The 16545-nt window shown below is 37.6% G+C and overlaps 1 protein-coding gene across 3 annotated transcripts in view; it reads left to right on the top strand.

Annotated features, from left to right (window-relative positions):
- The window catches only part of LOC107656200 (VPS10 domain-containing receptor SorCS2-like), a 162227-nt gene that overhangs the window by 45964 nt on the left and 99718 nt on the right, over positions 1-16545 (top strand). For all 3 annotated transcript variants that reach the window (XM_016443960.1, XM_016443961.1, XM_016443963.1), the window contains exon 2: positions 9252-9319. In XM_016443960.1, the coding sequence (XP_016299446.1) occupies positions 9252-9319 (68 nt within the window). The remainder of the gene's footprint in view (positions 1-9251; positions 9320-16545) is intronic.

A 16545-nucleotide genomic window follows, 5' to 3' on the forward strand; every position in this document is an offset into this window, starting at 1 on the left:
ATATATATATATATATATATATATATATATATAAAATCCCTTACATCCATTTTATGAATTGGTGATCTAAATGTATCTGATTGAATCTTAAAAATTAAAAACTGCAGCATCACAAATTAACATTAATTAAATGTTGTTGTTTTTTTTATCGTTTCGTTTGTTCTATTTCTGTACTCTTTTATTTTTATTTTCTTTTGTCTTTCTTGTTCTGGTCCCACTCACAATTTCTACCCCACAAGTTTGTTTTGTTTCTTTGTCCTTTAATGCTAATTGTTCCATTCCAGTCATTATTTGTGAATTTATATGTTTGACTGAAGCCTGGCGAACTGCAAACATTTTCGTTAAGGAGCGTCATGGCACATCGCTTCAGTGGAGCGTGCAGCTTCGCGCGGTCTGCCTTAGGGGTCTCAGACAGAATGGGGTTCACATTCCACTGCTTTTTAAGGCAACCAGTTTCAAAGCCTAAACAAAGAATGCAAAACCAGCACACAGAGCTTTGTTGTTAAGTCTGAACCTTTAGTAGTTATGTGTAATGTATTCATTTCAATTCGATCCGGGCCTAGTCCCACAGCTTCAGAACCTCATCCTTTATATCCCAGACAAAACTTATCTGTTCTCTGTTCACTCCACACAAGTACACAAATAAGTGAAGACAGATAACATTGCTAAACATGTCAGGAAGAAGCTTCAGGCTCTGAATGCTGATAATGAGACAGGACAGTTTCAGTGGAAGAATGATACTGGGATCATGTCGAATTTCTGTCAAAAAGAAATATAGATGGAAATGTATTGTCAAAGAGGAATTATTTCCATGCAGAGGCAATAATCTACCAACTCAAAAGAGAACTGATGAGGTGAGGGGTAGATAGAATAATAAAGATATATTGGGAACGTATTACAACGTAAAGGGATGATTGAGAGAAAAGGATTACTATGTTGCAAAGGTGACAGCTGTTATGCCAGTAATAACAGCTGTGTCCACTATGAGCCTCTTTCACTGTGTCTGGCTGAGAAAAGCCTCCACTGTCAGCGTGCCAGGAGGCCTTGCCAGATCTTCTATCTGCAGAGTTCATTATAAGCCTACTTTTCCTCTTAGTTCATCAATGCACCGTTGCAGGCCATTCAATCACGTTTTAAACGCATGCACACAACACTCACAGTTAGACACTCTGTGCTTTCACTTTTGTTTATATTTTCTCTCAGATTCAACAGTCTGGCTGGATTTACAGGGAGTGATGGGAATAAAATCACTGGGAGGAAACAACACAGCTGGACAGTGGGTCTGTGGTCACTCTTTTCCTGCATTCCCTGCATCAGCTGTTTTATGTGTCACTCACATGCCGAGTGTTTATTGGCAGTCAGTACTTAGGAAATGTATAATAGATTGTGTCAAAGTGGAACAAGATACCATTCTTACAGTGTCTGTAATATTTTCTGTGTATTTCTTGTATTTATTTGATCAAAATATAGTAAAACCAGTAATATTGTGAAATATTACAAACTGTGTTTGAAATTTAAAAATGGAATTGATTCCAAAGCAATATTTTTCAGTGTTGAAAAAGGTTAACAATTTTGTGGTGACCGTGATACTTTTTTTGAAAATGATTTAATTAATAGAAAGTTCAAAAGAACAGCTTTTTTTAAATAATATTTAACTTTTGGACCAATTGAATGCATCCTGAATAAAATAATACAATAAAAGTATAAATTTCTTTAAGAAAAAAGAGCTGTTACTGACTCAAAATTTTTGAATGGTAGCCTGTGCCAGAAACAATAATACAAAAAATTTTTTCATTTGCTTTTTAAAAACCAATATAGAGTAGAGTTTCAACCAATGTGCTCATTTAAGCCTCAGAGACGCTGTATTGCAAATTATTGTAATTAATTACTATGGCAATAAGAATAAAATATGTAGCTGCAGGTTGTTCTCAAACAGAATTGCATTTTAATTGCACATTACATATCTAATTATACTTTAACATGAACTCTGCAATGTAAAGTGTGACATTATGTTAATATTCTTGAAAGTTTCTTTTCAAAGTGCATTACGAGACATTGCCTACATGCTTTTGGTTAGCTAACCTCCTTGATTTGAGTAGATCGTTTTCTACAGACACATCTGTACACTAATTCTCTCATAATCTCACATTTCTGAGATTACATAGTCAATCTGTGTGATTGATGGGGGAGAGAGCTGTGTGACGGTGTGAAGTAATCTTCAGGGGTCCATCCTAAAATCCTGAACTTCACTCCACAGGATTATGGGTAATCAGCCTGGGATGGATTGGCATCTGTCACATTTTAACTGGAGTACTCTCCAGTTAATGTAGAGGAACATAAATTAGACATTTATCATTAGTATCCCCATTCCAACCAATCAGTCGTTAATTTGAGAGACACCATGCAGTCATTTAAATCGTGAATGGCTTTCTGTGTATCTTTTTCTATGTGTGTGGTCTCACTGCTTCAGACATGTTACTTGAGGGATCGTGCATTCTTGCAAAGTGATTCATTTCCATGTCTGGCTTTATAAGAATGACTTTCAGCACAGACTCGGGGAATTATTTTCCCTCTCTATCACTTGATTTACTGCACTTCAGTGAAACGCCAAGTTCATTGGAATGTCGAATAGTGAACTGAAGTCAGTGCTCTGTACAGTCACAGTTCACATGTGGCATGTTTGCCATGGTGCCTTTTTCAATGGTGCCTCTTGTGGCATTGAGTTTGTCCATTCAAGTGTCGTCACAGGCTGGTTGACTTTTCCCCAATAAATGTCACCAACTGGCTGAGAAATGGCATTCACCCAGAGCTCCAAATAGAGAACTTTTTTCTTGGCACTTTTTAGAGAGAATTTTACAAATTTCAGGAAAATCAGGCTCTTTTTCGGAGGATTGCTGAAAAATGCACTGGCAGTTTTTGGAGCAGCCTGAGAAAGTATGACTGGAATAATACATTTCTATGTCCTCTCTTTTCTCTTTGGGTTTTGAAGCACTTCAGGCATTAGAGAATGAAACATGCAACATAGCCAGCAGGAGGAGGAAACACACAACCGCAGACAGACATGGGAAGGTCAGGCGGTTCATCAGTGGGCCCCCTTGTGTCCTACTTGAATGCATCCCTAAAGAAACACAATTTATTCAAAGAGTCTCCTTTTAACAAGGTTAGAATCTATTCAGATGAACAGTTCAGATCAAAACATCCAAAGAATCGATTGAGAACTCTATAAAACGTAGTCAGTGAGACCAATTATTGCTTCCATAATTTATATCATATTTTTTATTTATGATTCTCAGTGTCTTACGCACCTGCACTCTGTCTCGTCCTCTAATTAGTAGCAGATTTATAGTGTCCATAAAAGATGCCCTGCAGAAGCCTTATGTGGAGGTGCTGTACTTGCTGTCTTTCAAGCAAATTGCAGTCTTTCCCAGCATGTGATGTACTGAAGATATTTCTAGACTAAGATTTAGATGTAGCTAAAACCAGTTTGCCAAGCTGATATTCTGGGATGAGGGCCAGTGTGTTGGTATAAATGCACTGGGATCACAGCTCTTTTTCCTCAGAAGGTCTCCGATAGAGAGTCTGTCTGCTGCCGTGCGGTGGACTGATTGATGGCTACCTATCCTCTTGCCTCTATCGCCATTACTCACCGCAGCAGAAATCGTTTTCCCCCCAGCAGAACTGTGAGCCTTCATCTCACAACAGAACAGATGGAGAGACAAACTGTAGACCTGCCTTTTCTTTAGTGACAACATTTTATGTCACTGAAGAAAAAACCCTTTTGACTTATGGATAAATGATTTATGTGTTAAGGCTTCTGCGACGCAGCTGAGAAAGGCTACAAGAGGCGCTTTTATACTTTTCCTATCTTGGCAAGCCAAATAAGTGTGTGTAATGCTCGAGGCATTTATCTGCTTTTATGCAGGACAGTGATGGTGACAAATCCCAGGGAACAATCCTGAGGTTTGAGAAAGAGCTTCAGTGTCTCCGTTATCCTTTTTTGAAGCGCACACAACGTTGTTAAGCATATTCTGTGACCTCAAGTAGTGTCTATAGAAGAGAACTGTATTTCAGTCATGACAACTCTCGGAGTGAAAGTTTCAACCAGCATTTATTGGCATGGGTATGTAATATACATAAGCTTGATTTTGGTGGACGAGATCTGCTATGCTGCAGCTGCTGCTGTATAGCAAATACAATAATTAGTTCAGCTTAGTCAAAATAATGAAGAATGGCTGCTTTAAGAATGTAGAACCCCCAGCAGATCTCTACAGGTGGCACTGGGGAGGAGGAGGGGTAACGTAAGTTCTCATAATCGCGCAACGTACCGAACTCAGGCCAGGATACGCTATATATGTGCTTACGTGGATTAGGAAGTACACCTGATAGGCTGGTGCTATGTTTGATATTGTTCAACGTTAGATTTTTTAAAAGCAGTAATTCACTGTTTGAAAGAAGGCCTTTTAATAGAAGTTGTCTGTCTATGCAGTAGAAATGTGATTTTATTTTTTTCATGGAAATAAATGAAAAGGAAAATCAAAGTGCTGCTTATATTTAAACATAAAAGAGATTACTCTGCAATAAAAACATACTGCCATTTTCAGAACTCAAAACTACCTACCCAGTTAAAATATGAATTATTCTTTTCTACTCTTTTGAAGTGCCCAGATTTGAAATCAGGAAGAAAAATCTTCCTCAACATGGCCCTTAACATGCATCATTGTCATATTTAATCAAGAATGTGCGTTCTGCTCCTCCCAAAACTTTGCATAGCTTTCCTAAAGACCTGAGTATTAGGAACGAATGGCTGAAGTAAATTTTTTTAATTATGGGCCTGATCTTTTATTTTTAGCGATGTGCGCAATAATCTTTTACACTTAGATGTATATCACAATGTGGAAAAAAGATCTCTCTCTACTTCCGTTTCATTACAACTTTAAATATTAGGCATTTTTAGATTTTAGCTATTTAAGTTAGCACATTTAGCTAATTTCCCCAATTTAGATTTTGTGTTGGCATTTAACAGTCACTGAAATTTAATCTTTTAACAGTGTTATTAAATAATTCGTGTTTTTAATGTGATTAGGAATATCCGAAAATGAATATCCATTTTTCATACTGCTCTGCATTATAATGTTGTGATGCATAAATCACTTAATGCACTTAAAATGATTGATCTGATTGATCTTTTTTGTCTCAGCATAGTATAGAGCAGTGTTTCCCAACCTTTTTTTAGTCGCGGCACCCTTTGGAAATTTTAACAAACTTGTGGCACCCTACAAAATTAATTTTGTCACAATATTTGAATTTCTAACTTCGATAATTTGAAAAGTATAGATATTCGGTACAACAGGGAAGAACTGCAGAATATAATGTCATACAGATATCTGCTCTCGACAGACGGCACCCCGGTTGAGAAACACTGGTATAGAGAACAAGAATCTAGACAAGAATCGCTCTCAATAACAGGTTCGTCTCGTCCTCAGTGCTGATTCTGCTGTTGTATTTCTTTGTCTGCTCTCACTTCCTCTTGGTAAACAGATAAACTGAGGGGCTGCCACCAGAGTGCCTGTGTATTAAGGAAGTCATCGCTTCCCTTCACTCTCAGCTGATGTCAGCTTTGTTATAGCTCAAAGTAAATGATGTGAAGATTATTCTCTGCATGCTGATGTCAGTAATAAGTTCGGTGGGCTTTGCTCTAAGCTGCTGATCATCAGTTGTTCTTTTCCTCAAACTGTATTTGCATGATTTCAGTGAGTGAAAGGCTTTGCTCCCTGTGGTTCATTAGCGTTGTACTGCAGACAGCTGGGTGCAGACAGACTCTTTCCAAAGGCCACCATCTGACGCCTGTGCGGGGGCACTCGGCCCCCTGGGTAGGCTGAGAAAACTGTTCGCTGTGTAGCCTGATGCCAAATGCGCTGTGGACAGCTAATATGTTTGATTAGGTTCAGCATAATAAATTCAAAAGGAATGGTCAAAGTGTTGTCTGTATTGATGAATAGGGCATATTCGCAGTTGTTGGTGGTCACATTGTGGGAAAGCATAAATGCCTTCTGTCTTGTTGAGTGAATGTAGACCACTCATCCACTGTTTGATAAATGTTTTATTCATCATCAAGTATGGAAGGCCTTTAAAAATCACAAGTGGAAAAAGATACTTGGTTATTCTTCCAGATACAGCTGTGTCTGCAATAACAGTAAGCCTCATTTTCTTCAGTGTTCCCAGAGAGAAAGGTTCTTTAAATTAGTTACAGATCACATCTGGTAAATAGTTATGTTCTTGACAAATTATGGCATGAATAGCCAAGAGGATGTTTGGGGGCCTGATGTCTGAGATGCTTTTCATGGAAGTTTTGATGGAAGTTGATGATAGACAAAGACAGAGAGAGAAATGAAAGAAACATAATATGTGGAGTAATAAAGCACAAGAAGCAGACTTGGTTTGAACAATTTTGATAATGATCAGATGGCTCGTTTTTGCTCAAATCACAAACGAAAAAACCAAACGAACACGATTGTTGATTCATATGCACTATTTGTAGAATTACAGTCAAATAGATTTAGTTTGTTTATTCTCACTTATACATTAACTTTTACAAGTTTGGGCCCAGTAAGATATTTTTAAAGGAAATAATAAGCTTTTATTTAACAAGAGTACATTAAATTGATCAAAAGCGACAGACAGTATAGTCATGTAGAATGTTACAATAGGTTTCTATTTCAAATAAATGTTGTTCTTTTTTTAACTTTTTAACTTAAATGTCTGTGTGTAATCACAGTTTCCACAAAAGTATTAAGCAACACAACATTTTGTTTCATGAGCACCAAATCAACGTCTTAGAATAATTTCTGAAGAATGATTTCTGACTGCTGAAAATTCAGCTTTGTCATCAAAAGAATAAATGTAATATTCTACATTTTAAAATATAGCAAAATACAAAACAGTTATTTAAATTGTAATAATATTTCACAATATCACTGTTTTTTACTGTATTTTTGATAAATGCAGGCTTGGTGACTTCTTTCAGAAAGATTTAAAAAATCTTACCAACTGGTGGAATATTACAGCGAATAACAGTGTGTGGGAATTTATAATTTTTTTTATGAATAATTATGAATGTGGAAAACAGGAATGATTACAATGAATCTCACAATTAAGCTCATATTAAACTTATATCACTCAATGTTCAGAGCAGCTGAACTGTATTTAAAAACATTAAAAAAATAATAATTTATTAGAACAAAACATATTTGGCCTAGAAAACTGCTTTTTAAATTACTTTTTTAATTGTAAGAAATAAATCGCATTATAATGTTTTGTTTCAAAAATATTCTGGCTTGAATGCAATGCACTTTATACAGTATTTTGACATGACTGCAGGAATAATTTAATTTTTAATGAACTGGGTTTTGGTACAGTTGGATTTGAGACCTCCCATGGATCACTGATAAAGGTTCAAATAGCTTTCCGGCCATACACAACCTCCATACTGTTAAAAAACCTTTGCTTTTCTGCTCACACCTTTCTGACCTTTAGTGCCTCTGTCGTCTGCAGAGGGAGGAACAGGCTCAGGGCAATAACCCTCTCAGCCGATCCTCCAAGCAAAGCCCAAGGCTGGCCCGGTCCACACGCTTTCATGCCACATTCCAGTGCTGACCTGTCAATCACTCTGCCAAGGCCCTGAGTCTCTCTGACCCTTTTTCGTGGCAATGCTTTTCCGCTGGGCTTTGCTGTCAGAGACCCAGTGTGTGAGGCAGCAGAGAAAGATAAAGGAGACACACAGACACAAGTCATCCCCCTTCACTCACACTCTACTGATATGTTACTGCAAACTCAGGCGTCCTACTAACATGAATAAAAAATAGGAGAGACTTTAAGGATATACCTCACACTGGCTTTTATACCTCATCAAATAGACCAGAGGAAGGCATCATTTTGTGTAGCCTATGTGTGCGTGCTCTCTATTCGTCATGTGTTTGTCATCTCATGCACAAAAAAAAAGCATTTACCGTCCATTACACAAACACAGTAAGTCCTGGGATTGAAACCAGTTTTATAGAGATATAGTGGCTTTCATTGTGAAAATACTTCAAGGCAAGTAGAATCACATTGCAGAAAGAATCTTGTGGTGGAGCTACAGTAGATTTCATTATCTGTGTTGTGTTGATTGAAGCAATTACTGGCAGCCTAATCAGCAAGGTAGCTGCTTTTTAAGCTTTGCTCTTGCTAAAATGCCACAACACAGATAAATACATACAGAAACCCTCCAACATAAATTCTAATTAGCAAGATGTCACTATATGCTATTTCAGACCTATTATATAGCTGTGTATCATACGTTTGGATTAAAAAAACACTAAAATGCAACTGATAAATGAAAGCTATGTTGCTTGTTGACACTGGTCACCCCACTTGCATATTTCATGTGTGATTTTTATGGTTTTATGAAAGAAAAAAAAACTCTTGAAGAAAAATTGATCAACAAAATAGACGCACTGTGGTGATGTCATCAGAAAATCTAAATATAATCTGATCCTCATCACCAGCTGGAGTTTCAGTGATGAATCTAATCCAGACCAGTTATAAAAGACTTATTTTGTGTTATGGATTTAGAGGTTGTAAAACTACCCTGTTTTAGATAATGTTTCAGTATATTGGGCTTCATTTTAACTTGATGTCCAAGTGTTTAAACCTGTGACTGTAGCAATACAGGCCAACAGCTTCTGTCAGTCTTTTCCATACTGCTAACTCCCTGCTGCCAGCTGAAGAAAGTAACTTGGCTTCATGCTATGTTCATCAGTGCTATAGCAACTGCTTGCAGTGCAGTCGGTCCTAAAGATAAAAAAAGAGTAAGTTATTAGCAGAAGCTAGGAAGATGTTGTCCATCAAGTGGTTACGGTTTGATGGATCTGTCAAATGAGGTTAGCATATGCTGTTTCTAACACCACAAACACATCATGCTTCTATGTGAGTCTGGGGAACTATACACTTGCAGTGATGTCTCTCTGCTGTGTTTAGAGAACATTTTCTCAGCAAATTCAGTTTCTCAGACTAAAAAGTTTTTGCAAATGCAATGTCCGCTGCAGATATGAGATCCTACAAGAGAAAGCAGGATTGAGTGTTCTTAATGTGTTCGAATTGCTCCATCTCACACACATTTTCAATGTGATTTTCAGACACAACTGTATTTTTTATAGAATTGTACATAAAATTATTTTCTTCAATGTTTACTGTCACTTTTTTTCTCTTCGTAGGTCATCCTCATTCTCACTAAATATTACCATGCAGACTCCAACAAAGTTCTTGAGAGTTCCCTTTGGAGGTAAGTGACAGAAGATTTTTTTCCCTTTCAGGTCAAATTTAGGTTCAAACACTTAAAACGTACAGACTCAGAGACAAAAACGACTTCAGTCACAATAGGAACAATTTTTTAATGGTGGGTTGGGAAAAAAATCCCTTGTAGTGCCTTTTCAGATGACAACAGTCAATTTGTAATTCAAATGATTTTCCCTTGAAATTCCCTTTGAGAATTTTTTTTCAAGCTCTGCTATTGATTTATTTGATGCCAATTTTAGATTTCTCATGGAAAATATCAAATGCTATAGCTTCAGTCAGATCAAGTCAAGCTTATCGCCTTTCAACCATGTTTGTGAATTTTGAGGGGGAACAAAATGTTGCTCCTCTTACAGGTTGTACTGCTAAATGCAAAACAATTGAACAATTGTATTCAACATGACAAAACCACAATACACACAGTACAGACAGCAAATGGATAGACATTTACTTTACAATATACACAGATTGTTTTATTTATTTATTTTTACCTCTAACCTCTGTATTCACCCATTATCTGTCTTCAAAAATATCCATTTATTATTTGTTAAATAAATTAAATACAAAATATACAATAACATTATACTGTATAATTTCTTTAGATTTTATTTAATCTGATCTTCGGCTAAGAATAAGAAATACCCTACGTGAATATGTGGGTTTCCAAACAAAAGATCTAGTATGCTAATTAAATTTGTATTGGATTTTTGTTGTAGGGCTGAAAAGATGAACAGCGTGATATATAAATATGGTATGTCTGTATATAAATATATATAAATATGACGACTGAGACTGTCACTGTCACTGTGATTTCTTGTCTATAATCACTTCTGCTCCTTATACTGTACAAACAATGGAAATAAGCATGGCTAGAAAATGCTAATAGATTACTTTTTTGAAAGAGAATTTTTTTATGAACATGACTGCTTTAATCAGATGTTACGGTTTTAAATAGTTACATATTGGATTAAATAGTTATAGATATTGAAATATAGTATGAATAATACAATTGAAACAAGATGAGTGAGAGTGAGAGAGAAATGTACGAAAAGATAGAGTGCAGCATAAGGGGCCATTCACACAGAACACACTTTTGCTTTGAAAAACACGAGACACAGGCAATAGAATGGGGAAAAAACTCAAGGTCTGGAGACACTTTTTTTTTTCTCAAAAGTTGAACTTATTTTAACTTGGGCATTGTGTATTTAGAATGCCGTGTCATGAATGAGAAGCTGCAATAGATGCAAGACGTGAGTGGTATGTCCAAATACGTCCATCTAGTATGTGTTTACATAGAAAAACACTGGAAAGCTAGTGCAATGTGAACAGCTCCTGAAGCTCAGAAGAGAGGAAGAGAGATGCCAGTGAGGGCTGGAGTCTGACCTGATGGGATGGCCTTTAACACTGTTGTCCAGGAAGACAGAGCTCAGGTAAAGAGGAAGAGCATAAGGCAAGAGGAGAATCCAAGAGCAGATGCCAGCGAAAAAGGAGTGAATGTAGATGACTGAGGTCTTCGTTTATCCGGTTCGAAACATTCAAACTGACCGTCAGCAGATCACAGCTGACCCTCGTTGTAAAACATTTCACCCAACAGGCTTAGACTGTCTGTGGGCTAAGGAAAAGGTCCCTTATGGAAAGAACAGAAAGTTCATGTAGACAGCATAGCGAGTACATCATTTAGAAATTACCATTGTTTATGCCTGGATCTCTCTCGTGTTGGTTTCTGCAGTCCTCTTGGGTGATAAGCGGGTCCAGTGCCTCTGCAGTGAACTTAGAAATGACTTAATTAGGACTGCAAAGGGCTTTCCTGGACCCTGTGCTAATTGCCTCACACTATCCACTATTAGCAACTAACCCTGACCGTTTAATGACCACCAGCCAGGTCTTTGTTTGTTTTGCTTTGTTTGGGGCTTTGTAAACCTTTCTGGGTTAGGCAAAGTTAGGCTTAATCACCAGTCTATCGTGAGAGAAACGTGTTTTTTTTGTTTTTTATTGTGGGGTTTAAAGATTGAGGCCACTGAAGTGTGAAAAGAAGATGGAGCTAAAAATATAGTGCTGCATATGGAATACTTGATGCCATGTTTGTTCCAATGCTCTCATTAGCCTGTCTGTCTGAGGTTGATACGAGGGTGGCATTAATTTTACATTGGGGCTCAGAATATATCAGTTGCACAGCTGCCTAATGACCAGGTGGAATGCTAAACACTGTCTTTTTCCCAGCTAGAGCTTCAGCATTCAATGGACCCCATGTTACGTGCAGGCACACATAGTAGAAATGTGCACTGGAGGAGCTGAAGAGAGGGTATGTTGTAAAAGAAAGGGCACAAGACTGTACTTGACGTGTTTGGGCAGGTAGGGTACCTCTGTGGCCATCTGGATATTTCTTTATGGCAGGAAGGCAAAATTACAGTGCAATGCTTCCTTCTTCATTCAGTTCATGACAGTACTTCAAAGAGCTTCATGCTCTTTTTGATTCAGTTATTTGAGTCATAAAGATATCATATTACTTATGTCACGTATCGAGTGCTGTATTTGACGCACTTGAGTTGCCTTACGTTAGCACATGGTGCTTGTCCGAAACAGTTGGTGAGAACGGCCGCTCTACTGTCATGCCTCTCATGCAGGAAAATGTTTCACTAACACAGATGGCTTTCCTAACAAAATCAATGTTCTAGAATAAATGAATCGAATTAGTAAAATTTTCTCTTGTTTTATTCATGATATTCATAGAGCCGCCGAATCCCAGACTTCAAAGACCGGTCCGTCATTAACCAGACAACCAGTCTTTCTCTAGAAGTCATTCAGTGAATTATGTAGAGTCTTCCGTGTTGATGTTTTCACGAGTTCACACTTACATATAATTAAATAAAAGGTATGCATATTTGGCGTGCTGTCCAGGGAGAGGGCTCCGAGCTCGGCAAGACTCCCGAGCCCGGGGCACCCTCCCCCTGTCCGGGGAGAGGGGTCCGAGCTCAGTGTCCAGCCCGGCCAAAAAGCGCTCCCCCCGAGTGCTTCTCCCCGTGCTGGGAAAGAAACTATGCTGAAGGTGCGGGGTCGGGGTGGTGGAGGGATGCTGAAAGTCGAGAGATAACGGAGGTAGGACGTACTTGGTTTTTATAGGAGTTTTCTCTTGCGCTGACTGGATAAATGGTGTAATCACTAATGATGAACTGGCCGTGTTAATTATCTGTGCGTGCTCCTCCCGAAATTTGTTTATAAACAACTCATAAATTATGCACTGACATTATGATGGAGCAGTCTGAATTCAAAGACACAGGGAGCAGATAAATCAAATTAAACTGGAGATTTAAGTTCAACTCACGCCATGAGGCTTTTCATTTGTCGGGTTAAAGTTGAGCATTATCTGCATCTTGGTAGAAAAGTGTGTGAAATTCTTTTGGTAGTTTAGTAGGGGTAGTAGCTTAAGGTAAAGGGTTTGTTCGTTTGAATAAATTAGAACAGTTTATGTCATTGTTTGACAGTTATTGTACTGTTATTTGGACAGTAAATGCAATAACAACGTTTCTAGCAGGGCTGTTGATGAAGGAGAATCAAATTAAATTTTGATGTAATTGATAATAAGTTGAATCTATCACTGTGAAAAAATGCCAAATAAAGATTTGTTACATTATTATGGCAGATGATTAAATCTTTGAATAGATGGTCACCTTACAAAATTTTTTTTATTTTCATAACATTAATCATGAAGGAATATTGTATTTTGGCCTTGTCATTCTGAGGTATTTTTTAATGATCAGTCTGCATGTACTTGCAAAAACACGAAGGTGGTACTTCAAACTTGAATTGCTCTGATGGTAGAAAAAATCCCCTTTTGCAGAATTTATGTGTTGGGGACATGATTAATTATGTAGTTTTTTTTAATCACATTATTATTTTTGAATAATTAATCACACTATATTCAGTCGACAGCACTAGTTTCTGGATATATTCATGATACATGATTGTCCCTTGAATGTTTATGGCCATTAGAAGGTGTGGGGCTCCTACACAATGTAGGTATAATGACGGTGTAGAATCTGAGCGATCAGGGTACATAAAAAGAAATACATCAAAGCTGATTCAAAGACACCTAGAGAGGCACCTTAATAATTCATGAAAGCACTAGCAGTTAGCACTAGCCCTGGCAGACTTTACACACCTGAAAATAAACTCATCAAATATACTCCATTAAACTCCACATATGTATGATGCTTTACTCTGTACTGCTATTATTATTGGTTGGGTTGGAGGACGGATTCTGGAGGAATTGACCGAAAGAGTGAGGCAAGCAACTGTTCACACTGCATAGTGACACTTCATTTTGCTGATGTCGTCTTACCTTAGCATTTTATTTTTGCTACCAATCCTCTATAGTATCTTTAACATGAGCTTTCATTTTTAACTCACTCTGTTTGTTTCTACGCTACTGCTCTTTATTTGTTGTTATTGACCTTTATGTCAGTAGAGAGAGGACGAGAACACAGCAAGTCCCAGTGATCAATGAAAATGTGTGTGTGTTTCCTCTGAGGTCTTGCTTTAATTCCCAATTGAGCAAAAGATATGTTTATGACAGTGGTGAACTTCTCCTGAGGTTCTTTACTGTGATTGAAAATGCATGTTTTTGTGTCAGTGATCTCAAATTTAACTCTATTTTCATGGGGGGTTTTTTTCATATCAACCAGTCTTTCTGCATATGTAATTCATTTATATCTATATGATCCTATAGTCCGAAATTGGAAAACTACTCTCATTTGAACTTGACTTAAGTACAGAGTCAGCAGCTAAACAAACGCCTCTCAACCAGCAGCCCACGGCTGGCAAGCTCTGACTTGTGTTCCCTAATTTTAACCATTTAGCATTGATGGTGTTTCATCTCTGCCTGCGCTTTCACCAGTGCACATGTACAAGCTGATGATAGTGATATTTTTGCATACCATGCATATCATGTGTAAAGTATATACTTTTTAATTAAATTGATGGAAAAGAACACCTATTATTTTAGTGGTGTGCACTTTGTCAACAGCCAGTCTAATAAGATGCTCTCACAACACGTCTGTTTAGAGCACGTCTCTCTTTTTAGTGCCAACAAGCAATTCAGATGATCCGAATACTGAATACACAAACTGCAATGTCAGCTTTGGTACGTTCATTTGTGTTGCAGATGTTCCATTTTCAGTGAGGTACTTCACCTCATCTTCAATTAGGACAGCTAATAAAATGAGGTCACTCTGGAATCCTTTCAGATGTTGGCAAAAGATTGTCCAAGCTTGGTAAATGATCAGACTTAGACTTCTGACTTTGTGAAAATGTTTCAAGTTTAGTGTACCATATGCAACAGACATTTAGCGATTGGAGTGGGTGGTCTGTGGGCATGACTTCTGACGCTGAGACTAATATCTCATTATTTTTAACAGTCCAAAAACACATTTTGTAAAATCTTTTTTTTTTTTTTTTAACCTGCTATAACCCCCCTGAGGCCCCCTGAGGAGACAGTTTGAAAGTCTGTAATTTAAGCTACATTCCCACAGCATCCTAAAATGGTTGTATCTTCCTGATAAATGCGATTTTGCTCACGCATAGTTTAGTTAGTTTCAGTAGTGATGATTGCATTATATAACTATATAAATATTCAGTATCCAGTATGTGCTGTCTGAACAAAACCTAACTAGACAACTAGTTGTTTCATTTTGACTAAGTCTCCATCTTTGATATTTACTTCAATTACAGTTACTCTGGTTACAGACATTCACAGGTATTGTGAGAGCAGAAATTGGGTTTGTCATTATTTGTTTATGCAGACAATATTCGAGCTGCTCCTGTAAGTGGTTTATGACGAGGACAATTTAAAGGGGTCATATGACAGTGCTATAAAAGAACATTATTTTGTGTATTTGGTGTAATGAAATGCGTTTTTGACATAATTACTGATTATAATGACTTAACTGACTTTTTACGCATTGCGTTGCATCGTGCCGTGTAAACATAAAACCATGTCTGCATTTGTGATCGGAGAAATGACAAACAACAAGCGCTACTCTACACTGCTCAAAACTCGCGTTTGAATCGTCAGTGGCAAATTGTTTAAATATGAAATCATACTTACAGGCTGTGAGTCAGAACAGACATTTTAGGCTACTCTCCCAGGTTCAGGAAATAGTCCTCTGTAAATTGCGTTGCACACACACGAATATTTGGTTTGAACTGTTCTGGAACAGTGTTGTAAATACAACTTAACCACTGATTTCTAGTTGTGTCCTCTTTTGGAAGACCAAACAAAGTAGTTTCGCTTTCACAACGAAACACACAGCGTCTCCACAACATGGCGGCGGCAGCAACAATACTACAGCGAGAATCAAAGTTACGCCTTCTTTCTTTGCGTGAACATTTGTGCGGTGTTATGCAAATCTTCCCACACAGTGACGTAGACATGTGGGGGCGTGTTTAAACGAGGCGTTTTAGGAGGGCGTGGACGAGTTTTAACTTTTAACCCTTTCGCACGTGAGTTTAAAATATTTTAGCTGAGCCCCCAGCGTGAGTTTTTTTAGGCGACCGTTATTTTAAAATGTATCGCCTTATTGTTTCCATGGCGACACGTCATGCTTGTCATGTGACACAACGCAGCCACAATAGATCTGTATGACACGTGGATCGCGTTTATTTCGTTTTTCCTGTTTTATTCAAAATATTCACAAACATGCTCACTATATTATGAAATATCTGATATTCCGATTCTGAAATATGTGCAATTAAATCTATTTGGTAGTTTAAACACTTTTATATCGACCGTGTTAGTTGATCCATACCGGGTGATGGGCGCCGCCATGTTAGTTCGCGCTGCATCCGAGCTGTGGGATTTACAACACGCAAATTCATCCTCTCCTCCCGAAACACATTAAAGTAGATCTCCGGTAAACTGGGAGAAGAGCAGAGTAAACTTTATAGTTACCTACACAATCTGTATATGATATCAATAAAAACATGTCGTCAGATTATATTTGTAAGGATCATTATTGCCGTTTCCATAGACATCAGCGTGCATTTTACAAACTGTAAATGTATGGTTTTGCTAGTACTTATGTGTATTTAAATGTCTGAAACCTAAAATAAGTATTATATGGTTGAAAACAATGAATATTTGTGATAATATGACAAGTGCTCAGCGCATCCGATCTGGCTCTGCGCCAGCCAAAGCGCGAAAGCGGATTTAAATTCAGC

This window comes from Sinocyclocheilus anshuiensis, unplaced genomic scaffold (genome assembly GCF_001515605.1).
Source record: "Sinocyclocheilus anshuiensis isolate Anshui unplaced genomic scaffold, SAMN03320099.WGS_v1.1 scaffold1429, whole genome shotgun sequence".
Classification (NCBI taxonomy): Eukaryota; Metazoa; Chordata; class Actinopteri; order Cypriniformes; family Cyprinidae; genus Sinocyclocheilus; species Sinocyclocheilus anshuiensis.